Source organism: Leopardus geoffroyi, chromosome D1, assembly GCF_018350155.1.
Source record: "Leopardus geoffroyi isolate Oge1 chromosome D1, O.geoffroyi_Oge1_pat1.0, whole genome shotgun sequence".
Lineage (NCBI taxonomy): Eukaryota > Metazoa > Chordata > Mammalia > Carnivora > Felidae > Leopardus > Leopardus geoffroyi.
This window is the reverse complement of record NC_059329.1, coordinates 25,285,880-25,309,723: the sequence shown is the minus strand read 5'-3', so window position 1 is coordinate 25,309,723 and position 23,844 is coordinate 25,285,880. Positions and strand designations below refer to the sequence as shown.

Sequence of the window (23,844 nt, the reverse complement as noted above, 5' to 3'; positions counted from 1 at the left end):
GCTCTGGAATTCTGGTTCTGAACACTCCTGTGCCCCTCTGACTGATAAGAGCAACATGCAGCTGAGTCTCTCTCCCAGGGGCTGTAACACAGGACAACACGGTGGCGGTGGGCTCGCGGATGGGGCCCACTGAGGCGCCCTACCCCCCCGGACACCCATATGCTTCCGTTTCCACTGGCCTCTCCATTCTTCCATCCCTCCTTCGGGTCTGATGAGCAATCCGTCGTCACTGAGAGGGTTTTTACAGTTGTCTTTTCCCAATTCCTCTCCCCCTGCCCTCTTCCCACCTCCTTTCCCCCCAGGTAAGCTCGGAGGCCAGGACTCTTTTGAGAGCGTGGAGAGCTACGACAGTTGTGACCGCCTCACCCAGTCCTGGAGCAGCCAGTCCTCTTTCAACAGCCTGCAGCGCGTCCCCTCCTATGACAGCTTCGACTCAGAGGACTATCCAGCCGCCCTGCCCAACCACAAGCCCAAGGGCACCTTCAAGGACTATGTGCGTGACCGTGCTGACCTCAACAAGGACAAGCCTGTCATTCCTGCTGCCGCCCTGGCGGGCTACACAGGTAGGCGCTCTGCCCCCACCTCAGCCGCCTCTGTGTGCTTATTACCATGGGTGGGTTCAGTAGAAGGTGTGCATGTCCCTAGAGACTGAAGTCAGCCTCTTTCTTTTTTGCGGGGGAGCTGGGACGAACAAGCCTCCAAGACGTCCGATCCATCTGTCCCCCCATTCTGTGAATAGCCATTGACTTTTGGAAGTAAACAGTGTCATTCTATCCCAAGGGATCATTTCCAAGAGTGGTAGGGAAAACTTCTCCCTCAGAGGCATCATGGAATGGCTTACACTCTAGATTGTTCTATAGGGGAGTTCTCAATCGGCTGGCCGTTCAAATGGTAAAAGTGCCCTTGGTCACCCTACACTGTCCAGATCCTGGCCTCTCTGTTGGGAAACCCTTGCTTTTTTTCTCACTTAGCTCTATTACTGATTTTCTTCTATGAGTGAATGAAGAAAGAGCGTGGGGTGTGGGAGGTGGATATTGAGAGCTGAGGCTTTGATGGAGAATCTGGGTAATCAAACAGTTCATGGTCTGAACGTGTCATAGCCCACGTGCTGCCTAACCTTGGAGGCTTTTGAAGAGGGTATCTGTGAAATATCCAAGGAGCGTCAATGTATTAACTGTCAGATCCTTTCTAGAAGACTGTAGTGTTTTCTAAGAATTAGAAATTGTGTTGCTTGAGTGGAGCTTATTTTAAGCTTTGATTACTCCCCTGTGTAGGCCACCATTGTCTTGTACTTGACTCCACCCTGGACAGGTTGACATGGGGGCACCCTTCGTGTGGATGGAGGCAAATCGTCCTACCTGTGTTTCTAGGGCGGTGCCTGGCTGATCTCAAAAGCGGGCTTGATCCTCATTCTTCTAGCAGGGAACTCTCAGGGTTTTACTAGGGAAGCCAGCTGACCTTTGAGAACGACTCAAAGGCTGAGAAAATTTACTCCACCTTTAAAGTTCAGGAGTGTGTCTTTCGTGCTGTCTATTCCGTGTAGCTCCTGGTGCAGTTCCTTGCATGAAGCGGTAGCCAGGAATTATTATTTCTGTGTTTTAAGGTAGCAACAAGGTCTACACAGAGTCAGGACCCAGAAAGGCACCCTGTTCTTTCTACAGTAGCTTCCCACAGTCTTTGCTTGAATGTCACTAGCATGTGGAAAAGTGCTGCTTTCCAAGGGAGTCCTCTCCCATCTCCGGACAGCAGACTGTTAGAAAGTTTGCCCCTTTCCATTAATGACTCCTGGAATGAGGAAAAGTGTATTCAAGGTGTATATTCAAAAAATATATTCAGCCTCTTTCAAGGTGTATAAGAGTGCTGGCTCCTGTAGTCTCAGCTCCTGGGTATTTTAAGCCCCGGACTCCAGTTGGATACTGAGGAAGGAGTGGGGAGTCATGCAGCTTAATTAGGAGGAGAAAGCAAAGACCCAGGAACCTCCAGCATGACTGTGTGGGCTTGGGAGGTGGCGGGGTCTCTAGCTGGTCACGCTTGCTGCTGTTCTCGCGGCGTGGGGAGATCCGTGCTCTGCCATTTGCCGAATGTAAAGGCCAGCCCTTCTTCAGCCTCAACCCTGACTTCCGGTACCAAGTCCTGAACTTAGTTGCCCCTCGCTGAAGGTGTTTCTGTATTCTCTCTGGCATAATCACCCTTCTCACCACCAGCATCCACAGTCAATGTTTCTCCTATGGCAGTTTTCATCGGTCTGCCTTAGCTAGGTATGTGATCATGAAAACTTGGCTTGGGAGGGTGGTTTTGTGGATAATGAGATTAAGGAAACTGACCCCTAAGTTCTAAAGTTTGGATTATGGCCAGAGAAAGCCTGATGGTTTCGGTCGCCCTTCGTGGGATAAGATTCTGGTCAGGATCTCTGGCCGTTGCGCAGATCTAGGAGTTTCTGGGAGGGGTGGCAGCCCGATCTCCGCCTCTAATAGAAACCCCTCTGAAAGTGTTACATGTCTTAGTTACTGGATTTCCTGTGTGGGAGAAGCCTGCCGAGCTAACAGTCTACAAGAGTGACTGAAAGGGTTTTGACTGAGATCATCTTAGTACCTCGAAAGAATTATCTGAGAATCTTTCCAAGTGTCCCTGTTTCAGGGAGAGACAGGAAGGGATGGATGAACTGTGAATTCAGAATGAATGTGAAATACAAATTAGAGACATGAGCTGCCATCAAGATAGCCCAGCATCAACCTGCTGCCCGCGAGGCTTCCCTGGAAGTCCAGCTCAGAGCCAAATAGATAGGAGCGTCAGAAAGTTCTTTCAGCAGAAATACAGGTGTGCTCTGGAGGTCTGAGTTATGGCTGACGTCACCCCTGATTTGGATGGATTTTTTTTAATTATTTTATTTTAGAGAGAGAATGTGTGCAAGAGGGGGGAGGGGCAGAGAAAGAGAGGGAATCCCGAGCAGGCTCCACACTCAGCACAGAACCTGACATGGGGCTCAATCCCCCAACACCCTGGGATCATGACCTGGGCTGAAATCAAGAGTTGAACGCTCAACCGACTGAGCCACCCAGGCGCCCCTGAGTGGGTTGTTTTTAAAAGGTGCTCTTGCTTTCTTCCTTCTTTTCTCTGTCTCTCTCTCTCTCTTTCTCTAAGGGAGTATTAACACCCAGTGAGTGGAAGAAGAGGGAAGGTGACTGTCAGTTAAAGGCCTCGAAGACTAAAGCAGCCGCTTGCATTTAAAAGCACGTTTTAAGCATCTCACCATCCAGTTTTGCTTTATGACTGGGGATACAGCTTTTCACCCTGTCTCATATGGTGGTGAGAACAATAGCCCAGAAAACAGAAGTCCCCTGGGCTGCCCCCCAGCTCTACCACACTGTGTGATTTTAGGCAAATTTACCTTGTACCCTTTTCTACTTTTAGTAAAGTGGAAGGTGTTCATCCTTATCTTGGTGGTGGGAGATCTGGGCAAATGTAATTGCACTAAATCAGTTAATGAAGCAAAGGAGTGCTAGGCATGATACTAAGCATGGGGGGTGTGGGTTGGGAGCTCAGTTGTAACAAACCAGTTGTTCCAACAAATGTTTCTGAGCACTGTTGAGTGCAGATAAGGGCCAGGAGTAGCCCTTGAGGGTTCATGATCTTGTCGAATTCGTGTAATGAGAATTGTCCTTAGGCTTGGACTAGATTTTTTCTTCTTGCTGTGGTCTGCATGAAGGTCAGGATTTGTTAGGCGTGTGGGGGGGGCCAGCCCAAATTTTGGGGACATTTTTCCTGGGCTCAGTGCTTGGTGGATATCTGTCCACACTGCAAACGAATGCTCTGTGGTGGTTCCCTTGCCCTTGCCCGCTCATTGTGGTCCCGTATCATTTCAGGTCCACTCTAGGGGATGGGGAAGGGGATGGAACATACCTGTTCAGCCCCCTCTGCCAGCCGCAAGGCGTGCACATGCCTGGGATTCCTAGAGATGGGGCTCTGGCCTTATGCAGACGTGTTAAGATGAGCTGAAGTTTGGAAGAGGCCTTCGGCAAGCGGAAAGTGTTGTATGAGTGTTGGCAAACTTTCTATTGCCTGTTAAAGTCACACCTATTTTCTCTCTCCTTTTTGGTTCATTCCCTTAAAATTCTGTTACTCCAGAGTATGTGTGGCCACACAGGAGGAGCCGTGTTCGTTTCCATCACCAGTACTTGGCTTCAGCTAAAGTGTGTATGTATACGTCCTCCGAGCTGGGAAGAGAGTCATTTCCCTGCCATTACGCACAGGGAGCTTGGGTCTTTGTCTCTCTCACCTTCAAAGGACTGCATTTCACTTCTTCATGTGATGTCTTAGTTACTGCACTGTACATGTGGAAATCAGTTAGAAACTGAATTTTCACATTCTCTTGCACTGTTACATTCTTCCTCCGAAGATAAGAAAATTGCATCAACCTTCACTGGGCTCCCATGGCAACTTGTTAAATTAGGTCAAGATGTGGGGGCAGATAACGTGGCTTGAAAGGCTGCCTGTTAGCTGAGTTAAGAATACATCAAATGCAACGCTGGCTTCCGCCAAAATGTACCTTCTTACCTTACTGTGAACTGCTTACGGTTATCAAACTGATACAATCAGAAAGCTCCATTTTCTCTTGTTTGAAGATACATTATGAACCCCGTCCAATTACAAAACAATCTGAGAGAAGTGGCCCAGTGTTTTCCTATCTGTTTGGTAGACCTAAGCAAAATGCTTCCCAGATCCCTGAAAAACATAGCAGTCTCTGATTATTTTTTCAATTGCAGTAGCTACAGAGGAGCATTCTGTGTTGTCAAATAGTGTTCTCTCTTCCTCTGGCCCCATTTTGTAGATGAGGAAACTGAGGCACGAAAAGTGACCGTGTCATTGCCACGTGCCCAGAAGTAGCTCCCGAATTGAACCTCAAGTGCCAGTTGTCTCACTCACCCAAAGCCACGTTAAGGAACGAGGAGACTCATTGCTTACCTCAGTTGCTTTCCTACAGTAGATTAGAGACCTCGTCTCCCGCTTGTTACCACTTAGCACCACACGTATACGGGTTGGGGCTCTTTGGAGGACATAATGCTAGCCTTTGGCTTCAGTCTAGAGTTGTTGGCCTGTAGGTCACCTTTGATCGAACTTCATTCCGGATGGCCAGACATTATGCCAGATAAGGCACCCTTCCTATCACTGTTGCTTCTTGAGCAAGCCTGGTGGCAATGCTGTTGTCGTCCAGTGCCTGGGTATGTCCCCACCCAGAGTTGCAATTGTGAATGAAGTGGTTAAGGTCTCTTTTTCATCCTGAAGGCTGAAAAAGGCTGAGCCCAAAGTCGTTCATTAACTTTCGTTTCATTAACTGTAACGAAATGATGGAGTGCTCTGCAGATTGGTGAAAATACGGTCCCTCATTTTCCTTATGGCTAAATGTGGGACTGTCGGGAGTTCAACTTTCAAATACTTTTGTATGAGACATCACCAAAAACAGGAGTACTAGTCTTGTAGAAAACGAAGCCCCATGCAGTGCATTCCCCTGGAACCCTCTCGAACTGCTTCTGGACTGAAAGACTTCTTGCCGTGTCATAGATGGCCCTGGAGCCAGTCTAGAGTCATACAGTAAGAAAGTCCCTAGGTCAAGCCCAGAACCGTGGAGTTCTGGCTCACAGTTAAGTTTTAGGGTTCAGTAACCCAAAGCTACTGCTAAAACGTGTTTTTGAAAATAAACAACTTCACTGCAAAAGGAAGTGCTTCAAAGCCCTTCAATTGAGAATGAAACCCGAGATTTGGCAGTGTTACCTGAAATCGGAGTTTTCTGAAGGAAAACGGGATTGCAAAACAATCTCAAGGTACTCAGGTACAAATAGCAACCTAGGAAACCTTTGGTATAAGCCCAAGTTAACGATAAGGAAAGGGGAGAGGGGTCACCAAAGCAAATTCCTAGTGCGGCGGGACTTTGTGCGGGAGATTTCTACAATTCTGAATCCAGACGGGTATGTTATTAGGAACAGCATAGAGCTTTTTAATTTGGGGGTCAGGGGAGGGATAACTACCGAAGCCACGCTCTGGAATATAGTCTCTGGGTGAAGGCCATCAGTGTAAGAGTGTGTGCATGGGCTGTAGGTGAGAAGAAACAACTTGTGGACTTGAATATAGAACTCTGGTCCCCATTTCGGGCAGTAACTGCCTTCTCCAGGTGCCCTGAGGTTCTGGGGGCAGGCAAAGCTGGAGCTGGCCCGCAGGCTTGCAGGCGGCCAACCACAGTCTCAGTGTAGAGCATCCTTGGGTAGCACCTGAATGGGCAGGAGGAAGCGAGCTCAGAAATGAGAAAGGCAGCAACAGAGAGTGTCTCCCCTTTCCGGTTCAGAGGCCCTGTGATGAGCAGGTTGCAGGAAGCCAGGCAGACACCCCCCTTGGCCTAAAGCGGGGCATTGCTGCCAGCCAGCATCTCAGAAGCCGGGCAGGATTCTGATTCTCTGTGCTGTGTTTCGCGGTGGGTCCTGGGTTGGGGGAGGGGTGCGTGGAATGGTTTGGGGGGGAGGGATCTCCCTGGAGTAATGGGTTTAACATGCCGCTCAGTTAGGAGACTGATGGGGAAACACCGTGGGTCATGGGGGAGGGAAACTCCTCGGGAAATTTGACCTGGATGAGAGAGGTCCCTTTCTCTGGTCTGCGGGGCCCTTTTCCTGCTTCTGCCCCCTGATTCGCTTTGTGGTAGTTGTTCGTAATCATCTGACACGAGTAGAAAAGGATCACAGGGGAGCGGGATTCGGCTTCATTATTTATTTTCTTTTTTTCTAAATGTCTTTAAAAAAAAAACGTGGAAAGGGAGGCTCCCTGTTTCTGCCCGTTGTTGATGAAGGCCACAGCTGACTGAGCCACCTCCTCGTCTTGATTCAGCTGCAGTAATACCTTGCAAGCTGTCTTTGCCCATTTACCCTTCCCACGGTGTGCCTCATTCCCTGGTGCCGTCCCCAGCTACCCGAGGCCGAGCGGGTACCCGGATTTTGGATGCCAGGCGACTTGCAAGTTGACCCCTCTGTTTTGGGGACGGCCCCCCCTGCCCGTTTTGGAGGAGTCCCGAAGTTTCCGATTTTGTGGGTCCCTGTTTCTTTAACAAAAGCTAACTACAAATGATGGAATTGGGTGGTGACTGTTCTGGAATTCCTGTCCAGTCTCCAGTTTGAGGCTCCACCTTTTTGGTCTTTGAAGTAAAATGTTTCCACTGAGCAGAAGTGAGCCAGCACGCTGCTGAGGCATCCACACAGGTCCTGGTTGCCTTCAACCAACAGGCCTTGGAAACTCCCCGCAGCTTCTGTTGGGAAAGGCCCTGCCAGACGTCCCAAATATTCCTGCTTTTGCCCCTTGGCATCTTTCTCTTTTCCTTGGATGGCCTTCACTGCTCTGGAGCATGAGCAGTGAGTGGTTCCTTGGTATAGAGACTCAGTTCAAGAGCAGCTGTACCCCGTCTGCTCCTCCCTAAGGCGACTTCCATGTGACACCCACAGGTTGGTAGGTCTGTCACTTGGGAATGCCTTCCCATTTCAGTCCAGGCAAAACGCCCAAGAGGGAGGCCTTCCTAGGCTGTTTAAGCCCTGGTTATGTTTCATGGAGACGTCAAGAGCTGGACTCGGCCGCCGGTCAGCCTGCGTGTGTCCCAGCTTTGCCACTGGCCGTGTGTGATCTCAGGCAAGCAGACGTCCCTGTACCTCAGTTTTCTCATCTGCAAAATGGTAGCAGTAATAGTTACGGTCTCATAGGACGGTTGTGAGGATGGAAGGAATCGTTTGGGGAAAGCGTCCAGAAGCCTTGCTAGGTACATAGCAGGTTACCACTGTTCCGTATCATCCTGCAACTTTTGTCTTTCCGGTGTAATTCTGTATTCCTTGAGGCCAGAGGTTAATGTATTTTATTTAGACAATTCCAGTAATTGGTGGCAGTGACTTAGGGCACGAAAGATACTTAATATCAGATTAGGTCGTTCTGGCCATTCAGCTCAAACCACCTGTGCTCAGCTCCTACTGTGCACTCGCCTCTTTCATGGACATTACCTTTTTTGAACTGTCACCAGCCACCGCACCGGGTAGGTTCTGTGAGTCTCACTGTACGAATGAGGGAATCGAGGTTCAGAGGGGGAAAGAGGTCTAGCCCAACGTCGCCTAGAAAACCACAAAGAAGATACCTTTCAAAGTTTTTCACAGTGTCGGGCGATTAGTAGGAAAAGATCCACTCTTAGTGGCCGGGTTAGTGTCATTCTGGGTCTGCTAAGATGTAGATGTCAAGACGGGATTAGACTCGCAAGAAATGTCTTGGTGTGTGAGGGAGGTCCATGAAGGACAAAGTGGGGGACAGCACGGGAAGGCCGGGGAGCTTTTAGACCGGGCTGCAGGTCTGACACCTGTAAAAGGAGAGAGGGAGGGCGGATTTGGGTGGGGAAGAGCCTCCATGAGCGGCTCAGTGCCAAGAAAAGTCTGGTCAGACTCCTGGGGAATCCTCATGCCAGAGTCGCCCAGTGGAGCAGCTCTGTGTCCCCCAGGAATGAACCTCATGCCTCTGGGGAGCGGCCCCAGATAGTGTGGCCTCAGCGGGGACATGGTGCATCCCGTCAGTCCTGCTGCCTGCAGTCGGAGGTCTGAGTAGCACCTCGTCAAGGCCGCCGCAGGTCTGCCGACTGGCCACATCAGCCCCCCCCGACGAACACGGGTTGTCGGGCAGGCCAGCGCGGCAGGACTCAAGGCCACGGTCCCGGTGCTCTTGGTGGCCCACGATAGGCTTCAGAGCTCTGTGCCTGTTGTTGCCCTCAACAAAGCAAAAATGGCATTGTCTTCTGTGTGACTCACCTCTCCCTGAGAATCACAAGAGTGAAAGTGGTCCTGAGTGAGTGAATGTGAAACGTTGACGGGAGGCCAGGGCGCTCCTCGCTGGAGAGGTGCTCGCAGGGTGCAGCTCTGTGGAGGTGGTTGACATTCAGAGCCGAGGTGGGTGCAGTTTCTCGGGTAGGGCCCCTCAAGGCGAGGCTCTCGGTCCTTTCTTCTTTAAAGGCAAGGCGTAGGTAGGACACAGCCCATCACACGATGGCGGAACAAAATGCGTTCCTTTGTCTACCTCCTCACTGTTGTTCACGTTCTGTTTGCTACCCAACCCGGTCTGGCTACCACACCTTACATCTGAGGGGCGTTCGGAGGTTGATTGCTGGGTAGAATTGAAAAATTCGGTGCTTTGATGGTCCCTTGGGGTTTCGCTCACCTCCCCGAGAATTCTAACAGACTTAGCCGGTCATTTCGTCGCATCCTGGACACGCAGGGGGGCTTTGCCGCTAGGAGAGAATAAGTTCCAGAGATTGATTGCCCTCCGCCCCCTGAGAAGCACGGGCGCCCGACTCCTCCAATTCTGTGTTCTAATCCTCATCAGTGAGCACACCTTTCTTTCTTCCTGTTACCCAGATACATCATTCGGGAGGCATTTTCTTTTGACATTTGCATTGGTCCCACCAAGCGTCTCTTGGGTTTCTAACAAGATTCTCACCCCGTACCCTCAAATCCAAACCCAGCCTGTTTCTGGGGACTTCGTAAAAGAGTCCGTTACCTAGAAGACATCAGGAGGAAAAGCTCTGAATAACCCACTTCCTGACTCGAGCTTCCCCCTCTCTGTGTCCGAGTCTGTGTGTGTGCAGTGGGTCGAGTATGGTCAGGGCCCTTGGGTCTGGTGGCAGGAGTGGCTGTATTTGAATATAGGCGGCCCCTTTAAGAGAAGACCCGTCTCCTTTCTCCTTCCACCCCCACGCAGGTGTACTTGAGCACATGCAGGTGTGAGGAGCCCAAGCAAAAACAAGGGTCTTTCCTCTACACCCTAAAGCGTGTGACTGTCTCGTTCTCAGGACCGAGACAGACTCGCCCGGGAGCCTCGCCGACGTCTGTTCCAGGTGGGGCGGCCCGGCCGACCTGTGGCCGGCCACCTCGGCTTGCCCCCCGGTCTGTCTTGCACACGGATGAGCTGGACAGGGCTTTCTGCTTTACCTTCCGGTCGTGCTCATGGGATCCGCCTCCGGGTCCGACCCACCGACGTCTGTGGGCAATGCTGCTGAATTCCTAGGTCAGCCCTACAAAATAAGTAGGCGGAGCGTGCTTTGTGAGGAGCATAAATGATTAGGGAAAAAAAGCACACTGGGGGAAAGAGGATCTAAGTCTGTCTGTGGCCAAGATTTCCCCAAACCATAAATGTGTGTGATACTTTCACTTGCAAAGCAGTGTGCATCTGCTCTTGTCTGTGTGCACCTACTTTGAATCAGAGCGAGAACTTCACAGAGTTATCCCTAACTTTAGCAGATCTTCACGGGTTGTTCTCGTGTACAGTATCTTTTAAAAATCACGCATTTATATACTTGAACCTTTCTTTCAGCCTGCCGCTTCCTCCTTTTCCAAGCTTGCCATGGAAAAGGCCGGTTTAATTCTCAGAAGAAGAGTTGAATTTTATCTTGTGCTTTGCTGTGTGTGTGTGTGTGTGTGTGTGTGTGTGTTTCTTTTTTTTTTTTTTTTTTATTAATTTCATCTTTTTTTGCTTGTCTTTCTCTGAAAAGTCTGTTTTTAAAAATGTATGTTCTAGGGGAACCCAGGGTAGCTTAGTCAGCTAAGCGTCCGACTCTTGGTATTGGCTCAGGTCATGATCTCACTGTTCGTGGGTTCGAGTCCCCACTTGGGATTCTCTTGGGATTGCTTCGGATTCTCTGTCTCTCTCTGCCCCTTCCCTGCTCATGTGAGCATGTGCTCTCTCACAAAATAAAAAAATAAACTATAAAATATATATATATATATATATATATATATATATATATATATATATATATTCTGCTGTGTTGTCCTTCTGTTTAATTCCACTGTTGTGTTTTATACTGTTCCCAAACTGTTCAGTATTGTGGTCACCTCTTTATGTACATACATAATATGTGTGTGTATTTATATTTCTATATTTCTTAATAACAGGAACTTAATTTATGTCTTTATAAAGTAGGGAGGAGCAGGGATAGCTGTTTCCATTTTAGAGATGGGAAAACTAAAACCCAGAGAGGTTCAGTTAGTTGCATAAGATCATGCAGCGAATCAGGGAAGTGCCGAATGCTTGAACTCCCCACTTGGGGCATCCCATGGGCATATGTTACGTATTTTTTAATTTCGCAGGATGCTCTCTGCTCTCCTCTCTCGGTTCGCCACCGCCTGACACGTTTGTCTGTTTTTAATTTTTTGAAATTCTCCTTTCTTTTGGTCTCACGTGCCAGAGACATGGACTTGACATCAAAGGCTGGTTTTAATTGATTTGAGAGCGGTTTTCTAACTTGCTTCCATTGTTAGGTACTGGCTCTTTCAGCAATAAAGTTCACGGAGTTATTGTGCGTTATGTTCGTGGAGTGTGTTTTTCCAGCCCCTGTCAGAGAGTGTTCTTTGTGGTTGTGCGTTGAATTATTAGAATTTATATCCCCCAACTGCTGTCCTTGAGTTTCTAGGCACTGATATGGGAACTCACTGATAGAACATGTGATTCATTAAACCAAGGCATTGTAGGCGAGTTATAGAACGTACCATATCTAGATCATGTTGGAGGTGAGATGCGATCGGGTTGGGGTTGGGGGGCAAGAGATGGGCGTAACTCAGAAAAAAAAGGGGGAAAAGATACCTTTTTTGGACAGAAAGCCAAAATTATCAAGCAATCTCTGCCCTTCCTTTCCTTTTAAAATCTTCCCGGTGCTTTGATTGTCAAACTGCCCAGCAGTTACTCATCCTCAGGCAGAAGATGTCTGCTGCCTCAGGTGGCATTGGGTCCAGAGAGCAAGAAACTAACTGTCAGGATGTTTCCTGGTCGTTCCTCAACTTCATTTCGTTAGGACTTCGTGGAAATAGAGACATTTTGGAATCTTTTGTGAACGAGAGCTTAGAAGGGGGTTGACAGGAAGGGGTGTGATGCTTAGGCTCTGGGGTCACCCCGTCTGCTGCCAGAGGTGGGCACCTTTACAGTAGTAGGAGAGGAAGACAAGACTTGTGAACAGATGGGTCATTTCTGGATTTGAGGGTTCTGTTTTTGCCATCATCGTTTGGCTGTGGGTAGAGACACCTGGGTGGAAGGGAGGGGCCCATCAGGCCCGTTCCTCTGTTTTAGGACCACCTGCCAGATGTGTATTCTTAGGGCAGAGTCTGCCCTTTTGCAAGGGTGACCAACCATGAGAGTTTCATAGGTTAAAATAAATGTGGTGTCCTGCCCACACTGAGGTATTTGATTTGACTTTTAGAGTCAAGCTGAAGAGATTAACTTCTCAAAGTAGCAAATCAGTCCCCAAAGGGCAGGCGGTGTGGTCGTTTTTATTTTGGGGAACATGTTGATGAAACAGCCCGGGAGTCACTCATGTTGATTAGTCCCAGATCTGGTTTAATAGAGAGAAGCAGGTGGGGTGGTTTTTAAGATCCTTACCCCTTTCTTCAGAGGACGATTGTTTGAGCAGTACAAGTCAGTAAAGGTTTACTGAGCGCTGGTCTGAGATGCCATACCTGCCATCGAGAAAATAAGGATCAACGAGGGGTAGTCCGTGCGCACAGCGAGCCAACAACTGGGGTCATTCGGCAGCAGGTAGCTTTTCGATTGTCGGTATTTGCCGGTGAGGCACCATCTAGGCTTTGGATTGTAGCAGTGAAGAAACACAGTGTGTGTCCTTAGAGCATATATTCTAGTGATGAGAGAGATGGGCCTGGAGCTGATGGCCTTGGTATAAATACACCATAATGGACGGCTACCAGACAGAGCGACTGCTCTGTGCTGACCTTCGTCTGCATGGAAAGCAGCTCTGATATGTCAGCCTCGTGCTGGGGCGCAGATGACAGGGTGAGACCTTGCGGTGGCAATGAAAAGGAAAAACTCAAGGCCAGGAGTTCTGTTCGCTAGCAGTGAGTCCGTTGGGCAGATAGCCCCCAAAGCTAGAAAATGCAAAGAAATCGACTGATGGATTGGCAAATGGAAGGCATTGTTACCAGGAGAATCTTACTGAAATTTGGTCCTAGCCCACTGCCGTATATCTAAGTCGCTCACTTCTTGGGGCGCCTGGGTGGTTCGGTCGGTGAAGTGTCTGACTTCGGCTCAGGTCGCGATCTCGAGGTTTGTGAGTTCGAGCCCCGCGTCGGGCTCTGTGATGTCAGGCTCGGAGCCTGGAACCTGCTTGGGATTCCGTGTCTCCCGCCTCGCGCTGCCCCCCTCCCCCGCTCACGCTACGTCTCTCTCTTTCTCAAAAACAAATAAACATTTAAAAAAATTGCAGTTGCTCACTTCTTAGACTCCGAGTAAGGGAACAACAACAACAACAACAACAACAACAAAAATAGAAGGGGATTTTTAACAACCAGCCCTCATCAAGATACGTGGCAGGCCTTCCAGTTCCTAGACAAGGAGAAGGAACTTAACACATCACCAGAATGAGTAGGAATTTACTCAAAGCTGTACCTCCAAAAATTGTAGATTGGCGCCTTGGATTTGAAGTAAGCCTTGAGGGTCCCCACCTCATACCTCTGCTTCGAAGATCGTATCACATTCTTCACATCAGGACTGTCACTGTTGTACCTTCCTCTGGCCCAGAAGCTGAGAAGAACAAAGCAGTGTGAGGAACTGAGGAAATCCCCCTGCTGCAGCCAGCGAGGGAGCTGGGGGGTGTGCAGGCCCAGCGAGAGCGTGTGTGGGGCCCTCCCTCCTGCACTTCTTTGCCGAGAGCCTCCCTTCTAACAGGGACCCCTCTGTTGTTGTGGCTGAGAGTCTCTACTTGAGAAGCATAGTTTCCCAGTGATGCCACCGGATTCCTGATGTGTGACACCCCAGGGCAGCATGGTGAAGGACGCCGTTGACTGCCTTGGGGGCCCCAGACAGGGACGCCATTGTGAGTCACATTGAGTCTGTGAACTCCCCCTTCCCATGACTGGTACTATTCTTAGCACCGTCCTCTGCTCCCTGGGACAGAGGTCACTGGGAGCACCTTCGAGTTGGGTGGGTGGATGGGGCTGGGCCCGGGGTGAGAGGAGGTGCAAGATGGGGCAGAGCTACGCTAAGCAATACAGAAATGTCCTGTGGGAGATGTGTCTCTGGGAGCGCTGGCCTCCTTGCAGCATTTCAACCATTGTGGTGCCTCAGCAGTTCCCCAGGGCCTAGATGTGGATGCTCTTGGCAGGGGGCCACCATGCATTCCAGCCCTAGAGCTGCCTCCCTGCGGTGTGCTTCCCTCAGGTGGCCCTGCTGTGCCTGCCCAGATCTGAAATGAAGGTGACACGTGGTTGTGGAAGCAAGCTCCTGTGTTAAGTCTGGCCGCTGGTTCCGGCCAGGGAACGAACCCCCCCCCCCCCCCCCCCCCCCCGCCCCGAGACCAGAATGCTTGCCCTGACCAGGCGTTTCTAGCTGGAAGAATAATTCCACGTCCTTCCTCTTTATGGCTCCCCGAAACCAAAGGGCACTTTGGGAATCAGCAAACAGGAGGAATCTTGCGGGGGGGGGGGGGTGGGGGGGTGGGGTCTCCTGGATTCCTTTCGTTTGGTACCACGCGCGAGCCTTCCGAAGGGGGAAACAGCCACTCCAGGAAAGCCACGGCGAGAAGACTGTGTGTGCCTATCAGCGCTGGGTGGGCGTATACGATCTTTCTCCCAGAGTCGGGGGAAGGAGGCTTGAGCTGACATCACCCTGTCTTGACTTCCTTGCTGTGACGTCCCCCAGAGACATTTCTCCTCATTCGAGTGTCTGTGCTGTTGTTAGACATCTGGTTTACCTCTTTAGGCTCCTTTCTTCCCTTTAGTGTAAAGACAAAAGAGAAGTTTGAGAGCCCCTCCCCTACGACCTGGGCTCCGCGTTCCTAAATGTGTCAGTTTTGTATTCCTTGTGAACAGAGGAAAATTCACAATGAGCAAAAGAGGAGACCCGCGGATAAGAATATACCCTGCCCACCACCCAACCCGGCCATTATATGCAGACGGGGGTCAAATGCACACAGAGAAAGAGCTGGAGCAGGCATATAGAACCCGCACCTCTGACATTTCAATTCGGGAAATGGCCCTGCCAGGGAAAAACAGCAATAATAATTCTGCCTGACGTCCCTGCCTCTGAGCTGGTTCCACCGACATGACTTAAACTCCCCCTTTGCACTTTCTGGCTGCCCCATCTCAAGGGCAAGGGACTGTGGTATGTTCTCTGGGACCTGGAACAGGCTAGCGACTCCCTGCCAATGACTAGGACTTGCCTGGGTAGAAGTAACCTGGTATGTCCTTCCTTTCCCTTCCTCAGCTTGGTGTGACTGGCCCTTCACTCCCCAAAGGGATGTTAAGATGAGCAGTGTGAAAGAGGTTTGGAGGCAACCGAGGGAGGGAGGGATAGCGAAGTAACATTAGCCTAATAGTTACCGGGAGGGGGACTGACTCACTGGGCTGGAAATACCACCTGTGGAGGTGAACACCAAGGTCACCAATGGTCAGATCGTCTGGAGAACCACTGGCCGTCCAGTGTCTTGTGTCTGCCGTGAGAGGTGAGGACACAGAGAAATATATATATATATATATATATATATATATATATATATATATTTTTTTTTTTTTTTTTTTTAAAGCTGTGTTATCATGTGGTCACCTCAACCAGCCAGGCTGATTAGATGCCAGGCTCTGGGTTGTTTTTGTCTAATGGCAAAGCAGTGCCGAGGCAAAGGGGTTTGGAGTGCCAGACTGCCTGGGTTCCACTCACGGCCATTTTACTTCTGAATGGCCTTGGACAAGGCCAGTGGACACAAGCCGCACAGTGTAGCAGTTTTCCCTGTTGTAAAAATGGTAAAGGCAAATTTGGTAATAGTATCTACTCCCTGGAGTGATTGTAAGGAATAAATGAGATCAGCATAAAGCAGCAAACGTAGTATCGTGCATAGTAGGTGTGCAACAGCTTAACAGCTCTCGCTTGTGGTTTTTTCTGTCCAGGGTCTCGAAGCAACTCCTGTCTCTGTCTTGTGTCCACATTGTGTGGGTCTGGCCCAGGAGAGGGCTGCAGACTCCAGGGCTCATTTGCCTAGCTTTGGAGTAGTTGACTTTTGCTTTGTTATGTCTCTCTTCAAAATAAGAGGAAGACAGCGGTGTCCTGTTGGGTATGGAGCCATTCTGCACCTCTTCCAGAAATCTGTTCTTTTGCAAGGATTCTGAAGTTCTTCACTACCAGAAATTCCATAGCATTTCTTAACAGAGGTTTGTTCACTTAATGCCTGTCCACCAGGATGGCTTCTCAACGGATTCCTCCTATAATGTCACATCTCAGCCCGTGAGCCCAGGCAGGCCGTGGTAGCCGGTAACTTGAACTCCCCTCCCAAGAAAGTTGCAAATGTGTCTGAGTTGCATCCGAAATGGTGTTTTAACAGCACAGGGAAACAGGAGAGGCTAAGGCTTTACCAGTGTCACACTCTGGTAAATAACGTCCGGTTATTTTGTAGGGCCCACTGAGTCATTGTATTCTAGAACCTGCATAAGGTGTTACTTGCAGGATGGTTTTAAAGAGCTCCAGGTGCATTCTTGGAAGGGTAAGGCAGAGCTGTTCCATCTTCCATATTTAGCCTGGGCTGTGCTGAGGACACCGAGACTCGCCCCCCGCAGGCCGTTACTGGGGGGTGGGGGGGTGGGGGTGGCCTTTTCTTTGGTTGCTTAATAACAGTCCATGCCAGTCGCGGTCGCCCTGATACTTGGAGTGAGTCTGCAGACCAGGGCGTTAGACCCCGCACCACCATTTTCTCACTGTGCCCTGGAGCCAAGTCACATCGCTTTCTTGAGCATTTTTCTTTCTCTGCCTTAATAGGATGGAAATAGACCTGTTGTGCCTCGCCTATAGAGAGAGCCGGGGGACGGAGTTTAGGAGTAAGCAAAATGATGCGTGTGAACATACCTTGTAGAAGTATAAGGCATAACAAGAGATCACCCTTCTAGATCATAAAGAGCGTTGCCTTTTTTGACAGAGAGAACCTAAAGCTTGTTTTCTATTGAATCTCACTTTACTTTGGATCAGATGAATCTGAAGCTCAGATTAAGGATGAGGGCCTTAGAAAGTCAAGTTTTTCTGTATGAGTTAGAGTGTCCCTGGCTTCCTTCATCTGCACAGACTGGGTCTTTCCCAGCCCTGCTCTGCCAGATGGCTTCTAAGATGGTGTTGTGAGCGTAGACATATAACAAGCAGCAGAAACAATTGAACCCATATCTGTTTCTCTGGCTACACCCATAAGTTAGATAGGAATCACTGACAGCATTGTCCTATCTGAATAGAAAGTGATCTTAAAAGGAAATCTATTAGCAGAAGTCTTTTAGCATAAGATAAATTGAGTATCAGAGTATACCTTGGCTTTTGATAGAACTAAGATCTTGGCAGTGTTGATGGCTAAGATAAGAGGGGTGTGTGTGTGTGTGTGTGTGTGTGTGTGTGTGTGTGTGTGTTTAAGTTAGAACATGCTATGGGGCACCTGGGTAGCTCAGTCGGTTAAGCGTCCGACTTCAGCTCAGGTCATGATCTCACAGCTCATGAGTTAGAGCCCTGTGTCAGGCTCTGTGCTGACAGCGCGGAGCCTGGAGCCCCCTTCGGATTCTGTGTCTCCCTCCTTGTCTGCCCCTCCCCCGCTCATGCTGTCTCTCTCTCTCTCTCTCTCTCTCTCCTTCAAAAATAAATAAACATTAAAAAAAATTTAAGTTAGAATATAGTGAACCCATGAGGAATTTCTGAGACAGTCCTCACCTCACCTGTGAGGATTTCGTGGGTGGCAGGTTAATCACTTACAAAGTAATGATGTTCTCTTTTCTTAGTTTGGGTGCCTGCCAGTGGCCTGGAGGAACAGAATGGTGGTGGAGAATATTATGACCTTATGACTAAAGAATATCTAAGTTCTGTGTCCTTGTTAGATGGCCCCAGGGTAGCAATCCTTGTCACTTACAAATCAGGGGCCAAGAGCTCTCAGATACAGAGAAGTGTTTATGAGCTCTGACTTCAGATTAGAACTGGCAAAGATATTCCTTAGTTAATATCCTTATTACGAATTAAAGCAAAAATAATGACTTGGTTCTTGAAGGCAGAAAAGATTGTGCTGCCTGAGGATATCTCAGAGGATAGATCCAGTATTTTCTTTCTAGAGTTTGTGTAGCAACAAAAATGGACTGACCTTTAAGCCAATCAAGATGAGATTGACAAGACCGTGGTATACTACGTGTGGTTTTTTGTGTTTGTTTGTTTGTTTTTGATAGAAAGTTTTTCACCTTTCAATCCATTTGAACTCTTAGCACCTCCTCCAACGCTTGTGCTGTATGTTGCCTCCATTCTCTCTAGGCTGGATGGACTGGAGAGGAGGCAAGAGGGACACGTACAATGGGATTCATTGCTGGCAGTGCTGAGCATCTGGTGTAATGATTCACAATGCCTTGTGTTTCCAGGCAGTGGACCAATCCAGCTGTGGCAGTTTCTTCTGGAATTACTCACTGATAAATCCTGTCAGTCTTTTATCAGCTGGACCGGAGATGGCTGGGAATTCAAGCTTTCTGATCCAGATGAGGTATGAAGGAATCGACTTGTGGAGACTCCTGTTGAGGGGGAGGACGGTGAACTCTGGAAAGTGGTTATGTGGGCCTGCATGACCTGTCCTAGGATTCCAGTCCCACCTCTGCCCCTGGGTACTTGGGTGACCTCGGTCAAGCCAGTTACGTAAGCCTGCCTGAGCCTTAGTGGTATCATTTGGAAAATAGAGAAAATACCCACAATGCCCACTTGCTTTCCAGGACTCACAGATACGATGCGCAAGGGGTGCCTGGCACAGAGCAGACCCTTCATAAATATGTCTTAGCATGTGTTCTGGCCCTGTGGCTCTGTGAATCTGGAAGGGGTCGGACAATTCAAGAGGTGTTCGAGGATTACTACAGTTCATTCATTCCATTCATTATTTTATTCGACAAGTGCATATTGAGTGCTTGCTCTGGGCCCACATCAAGAGAGAATCAAAGATGCTGAAGAAGAGAGACGATAGTTCTGTCCCGGCAGACATGAGACATGGTGCCCCCGTAGATAATGGTGCCCCAGTACAGGAAAAAGGCTTCCCGTGGATGAAAAGCAGGTGTCCTCTGGATGAAAGGCAGCTTAGTTCTGCTCCAGTCGCTCACGTTAAATTTCACGCTTTCAAAGCAAGGATACTCTGCCAGTAACATAAGGAAAGGAGAGTCTCTAGTGTTGTTTGTCTTTTCTTCCTTTCAGTATCAGGTAACTCTATCACATAGAGATACAGGGTCGGTGGATTTTCATTAATTTAAAGAATCAACTTGATCACCATTGTTGCCCAGCTCTTGAAAGCGGGAATTTAGAAGAGACGGGTCAGAAAAAAAGATCTTCGGTGCGCGGGAATCTCTGTCGGTTCTACTCGAACGTCATGGGTCCCCATGAGTACATATGGAGGCATATAAACACGTCTATTTGGAATATCCTGTAGGTGTTCACCCCTTTCTCGTCCTTTAATTTCAGGTGGCCAGGAGATGGGGAAAAAGGAAAAACAAACCCAAGATGAATTATGAGAAACTGAGCCGCGGCCTCCGCTACTATTATGACAAAAACATCATCCACAAGACGGCGGGTAAACGCTATGTGTACCGCTTTGTGTGTGATTTGCAGAGCCTCCTCGGGTACACGCCCGAGGAACTCCACGCCATGCTGGACGTCAAGCCCGATGCCGACGAGTGACGGACACCAAAGGGGTCGGGGCACCTCCGCTGAGACATTTCGAAGAACAACCACGTCGGTCGGACTCTTAATTTTTAATTGTTATTCTATTTTTAATTTTCCAGAACTCATTTTTTTACATTCAGGGGTGGGCGCTAAGTGGGCTGCAGCTATAATCAATTGTGCGCAGTTGGAAAAGGACGGCCAGGACTTGAGGGGTGGGGGGGGACAAGAAATTCTTGAGCAAATTTTCAGGACAGAGAGAAGGGTCTTCTTAAGAAGCTTGAAGAATCTGGCTTAAGGGAGGAGACTAATGTGTCCCATTACTTTTAAAACTCATCCGTGAAAACAATGCGTCTCGAGTGGTGGACCTATTAGCAAAAGAAGTTGACACGTCAGGAGTCATGAGACCCATGAGAGACAATTTATTTGCTTTTGTTGTTAGGTCTGGGAGGGCAAAAAAGAGGGAGGTGGGATAAAACATTTTGTTTGGGGGATGCACTAAAAACCAAGGACTATTTACCTTTTACTCTACTTTCCAAACAAAGATAGACTTCAGTGGGGAGGGGCCAAAACTGTTTTTGTGTTAAAATTTTATTTTATTAAATTTTGTGCCAGTATTTTTTTTCTTAAAAAATCGTCTTAAGCTCTAAGGTGGTCTCAGTATTGCGGTTTCATGTGAGTTTGTTTTTATTTGCCGACTGAGGATTCTGTCACAGTGAAAGGAAACTGTTTATATAGACCCCACTGGAAACGCAAAGTGCTGTCACTCAGATCGGGGATCCCAAATTCATGTGACTTCTATATGAAGGAAAAAAAAACAACAATGCTGATTTGGGTACAAGGGACCTGTGCATGTGAATTTCATCTGTATTTTAAAAACTGATCACACCCCTCTACTTACTTGTCATTAGTGGATTCTCGGGGTTTGGGCTTAACGTTGAGTTAAGAAGCATTAAGTCTTTGAACTGAATGTATTTTGCCGCCCTGGTTTTGGACCCCAGTAAATGTAGGAGCACTGTTGAAGTCATAGAATGGATATCGAAGGAGGAGGACTGACTTGGTTCTTAATGGGTTCTATACCTGTAACATACAGAACTTGGAAGAAAAGCTGTGTGCACGGGCATTACCCCTCAGGTCTTAAGAAGTAAGTCCTGAATGCATGTCATTGCAAACCCTGCACTTCCTCCTTTATGTCTGATTTTCCCGGCATCCCATACTTACTGCTTACCCGACCCCCCGTCCCCCCCAACCCATGACTCAGTAGAGAGAAATGTACAGCTTTCCAATCGGTGAGTGAAAGAGGAATGGCAGACGTGACGTGAGTTGAAGAGTGTCGGACAAAGCCATTTAGATGTACTGAGTTTGGGGAACAGTGGAGACTAGGGTTGCATAGGAGTAAAAATGTGGCTTGGCCGTCTTTGAGAGAAGTACAAGGCTTTCTTTTGAAGAGTTTGAGCTAGTTGAGTCAGACGTCAGGTGAGGCTGTGCATGCAGAGTGAACAGTGCAGACGCTAGGAGAGCCCTGTGCTTGGATCAGGGTTAAGTGAAGGGTAATAATTGCAGAAGAGAGAAACGACTTGAAGGCAGAGGAAACCTAAGGAAAGGAGCTTGGAAAAATAAGGTGGTCTGTGAGATTCGAATATGCTATACTAAAAACTATAGTTTTTAGTTCCTCCAAAGTTTAACAAGAAACTTAATCACCTGGGGCAGTGGTGAAGGGTGGTCTGAAAAATGTGTGGATTTTTTAGGGGGGCGGGAAACCAGCATCTAACCAGTGAGGAAAAGTGCCTAATACAGTTGAACCCCGGCCCCCCACCATAGATGCCTGATTTAAAAATTTTTTTAAGTGTTTATTTATTTTTGAGAGAGATAGAGACAGAGTGCAAGCGGGGGAGGGGCAGAGAGAGGGGGAGACACACACACACACATACACACACACACACACACACACACACACACACACACACACACACAGAATCTGTAGAGGCTCCAGGCTCTGAGCTGTCAGCACAGAGCCCAACGTGAGGCTCGAACTCACCAACGGCAAGATCATGACCTGAGCCGGAGTCGGATGCTTAACCGACTGAGCCACCCAGGCGTCCCATAGATACCTGATTGAAAAGGATGATGACAGAGAGTTAGCTCTCGCGGACCAGTGGGCAAGGCGAAGAAACATTTTAGGTGGGTTTCTCAGGGGCTAGCCCTTCTTGGGATCTGGCTGAGAAACTGGAAGTACTAACTACCTGCTGGCTTATCTTCGAGAACGTGGATTGTTTACTCCCAGGTCCTCTTACAGACCCTGAATGATCAGGAACTTAGCTCTGTGATTCATGAGTTTCCTCATACTGATAAATCAGAGCATCCACTTGGAAAGCAAAAGCAGAATTGGCCCAGCTGTGTATTTTGATCTTCTTCCGGATGCAGGTGCCTTAATGAAGCTCTCGAAATATTTTAGGAGCTGCTCAGGGAGTATTAGGCGGAACTGTCGGACTACATTGTTTTCTCTTAGATCATGTGATCTTTCTTGGGCACTGGCAAAGGTGTGTGTGTGTGTGTGTGTGTGTGTGTGTGTGCATGTATATGTGTGTGTGTGTGCTTGCAGACATGCAAAACTACAGCTGAGATAATACCTGAGTTTTTCAGTTAAGTCTTTCCACATTTCAGTAATGAACGGGCAAGAGTAGAACCAAGGCGGGACATCGGTCATTGCTTGCTGTTCGCAACCAGGCATAACATCACTTTCTCCGTGCATCAACCTTTCCTGTTAAATTTGTGCTGAAAACTCCCCTTGTGTGAGTGTGTCTAAGTCCTGCAATCATTCCATAGCAGATAAGAGATAAGAAAGTGCCTCCTTAATGCTCCTCAGCCCGCTTGTTTGCTAAGATGCCTTTCTCTCGAGGTCGGCCGTTTTCAGTATTTGTAGATAGTGTGCTAGTTAAGACAGCTTTGTCGATCTGGCCAGATGCTTTTTCTCCTTCTGTCCAGGGGCCAGAGACCATCCCAGGAAGAGTGGTGGGTGGTTTATACACTGGAAATGTAGCAGAATTGTTGCATTTATGCTTTTTAAAAACACATTAACTTCAGAGGAAGGATGGGCAAATCTGGTTTAGCTGGTGAAACCCTTATTTTCCTGGAGATGCCTTAACCCATGTTGGTTTTGGCTGTAGGGTTCAGGGTCACTTTTGTTTCCTTCTCCATGCAGGGGAGGGACTTCCCTACACAGAGCCCTGGTTTTGTGGCTTTGGGGATCGGAGGTAGCATTCAAAGATCAGATATGCTTTTCCTCACTTTGGAGACGAACACTCTGGGTTTTAAAGCATTAACCTGCCTAATCTTCGTGGTGAAAATTATACCTTCTCTGTTCTAGTCATGCTGTGCATGCTGCTTTCTGTTGGGGTCTATATAAATGTGTTGAACTCATATCTACATTCCAAAGAAATTTCAAGGAACCATAAATATATGTATACATATACATATATAAAGTATATATATTAAAATGAAATTATCTCTATCAGGAATACTGCCTCAGTTATTGAACTTTTTTTAAGAATACTTTTTTTTTAAGCTGAGAAGTATAGGGGTGAAAAAGATGTTATATTGTGTTTGACTATTTTCCAACTTGTATTTTCATATAATTTATATTTTTTAAAAGCTGAAAATTTAAAAGCAAGATGAAAAAAAGGAAAAGCAGGTGCTTTTTAAAAATCAGAACTGAGGTAGCTTAGAGATGTAGCGATGTAAGTGTCTATGTGTTTTTTTTTTTTTTAAAAATGCAAAAAAAATTTCTTACGGGGGAGTTTTTTTGTTTGTTTATTTTAGTAGCTGATGCTGGCACATCATTTTGCTGGAGAGTTTTTTATATACTGTAGCCTGATTTCATATTGTATTTTAAACTGTGTGAGATTAAAAACAAAGAAATTCATTCATAACAATGTGGGTTTGGCTCGATTCTTTCCTGTCTGGTGCATGTGTGAAAGCGGGACAGACTCACCAACCAGAGACAAGCACAGGAAGAAATCAATGCAGTTCAGTCTCGCTGATCTCACTATCTCAGGACCAGTTCAGCTAAAGATTTCCTAATAAACTTACAATGAGAGAATACAGGGAAGTATAAAGTAAGGCCCCGATTATTGACTATAATATGGTGTCATCCTAGCT

General features: G+C 48.0%; 1 protein-coding gene and 1 long non-coding RNA gene across 7 annotated transcripts in view; one reads left to right on the top strand and one right to left on the bottom strand.

Annotated features, from left to right (window-relative positions):
• ETS1 (ETS proto-oncogene 1, transcription factor) overlaps positions 1-23,615 on the top strand; it is a 132,725-nt gene extending 109,110 nt beyond the window's left edge. For 4 of the 6 annotated variants that reach the window (XM_045483441.1, XM_045483442.1, XM_045483444.1 and 1 more), the window contains 3 exons: positions 303-563; positions 18,414-18,532; positions 19,489-23,615. In XM_045483441.1, coding sequence (XP_045339397.1) covers positions 303-563; positions 18,414-18,532; positions 19,489-19,704 — 596 coding nt within the window. In that variant the 3' untranslated portion in view covers positions 19,705-23,615. The remainder of the gene's footprint in view (positions 1-302; positions 564-18,413; positions 18,533-19,488) is intronic. The other 2 variants (XM_045483445.1, XM_045483446.1) reach the window with 1 other exon arrangement.
• On the bottom strand, positions 12,364-13,140 carry LOC123600919. The gene is made up of 2 exons (XR_006713878.1): positions 12,995-13,140; positions 12,364-12,503 (listed from the first exon to the last, which is right to left on the bottom strand). It is a non-coding gene; the product is annotated as an uncharacterized LOC123600919 (long non-coding RNA).
• Positions 23,616-23,844: the final 229 nt, after the last annotated feature.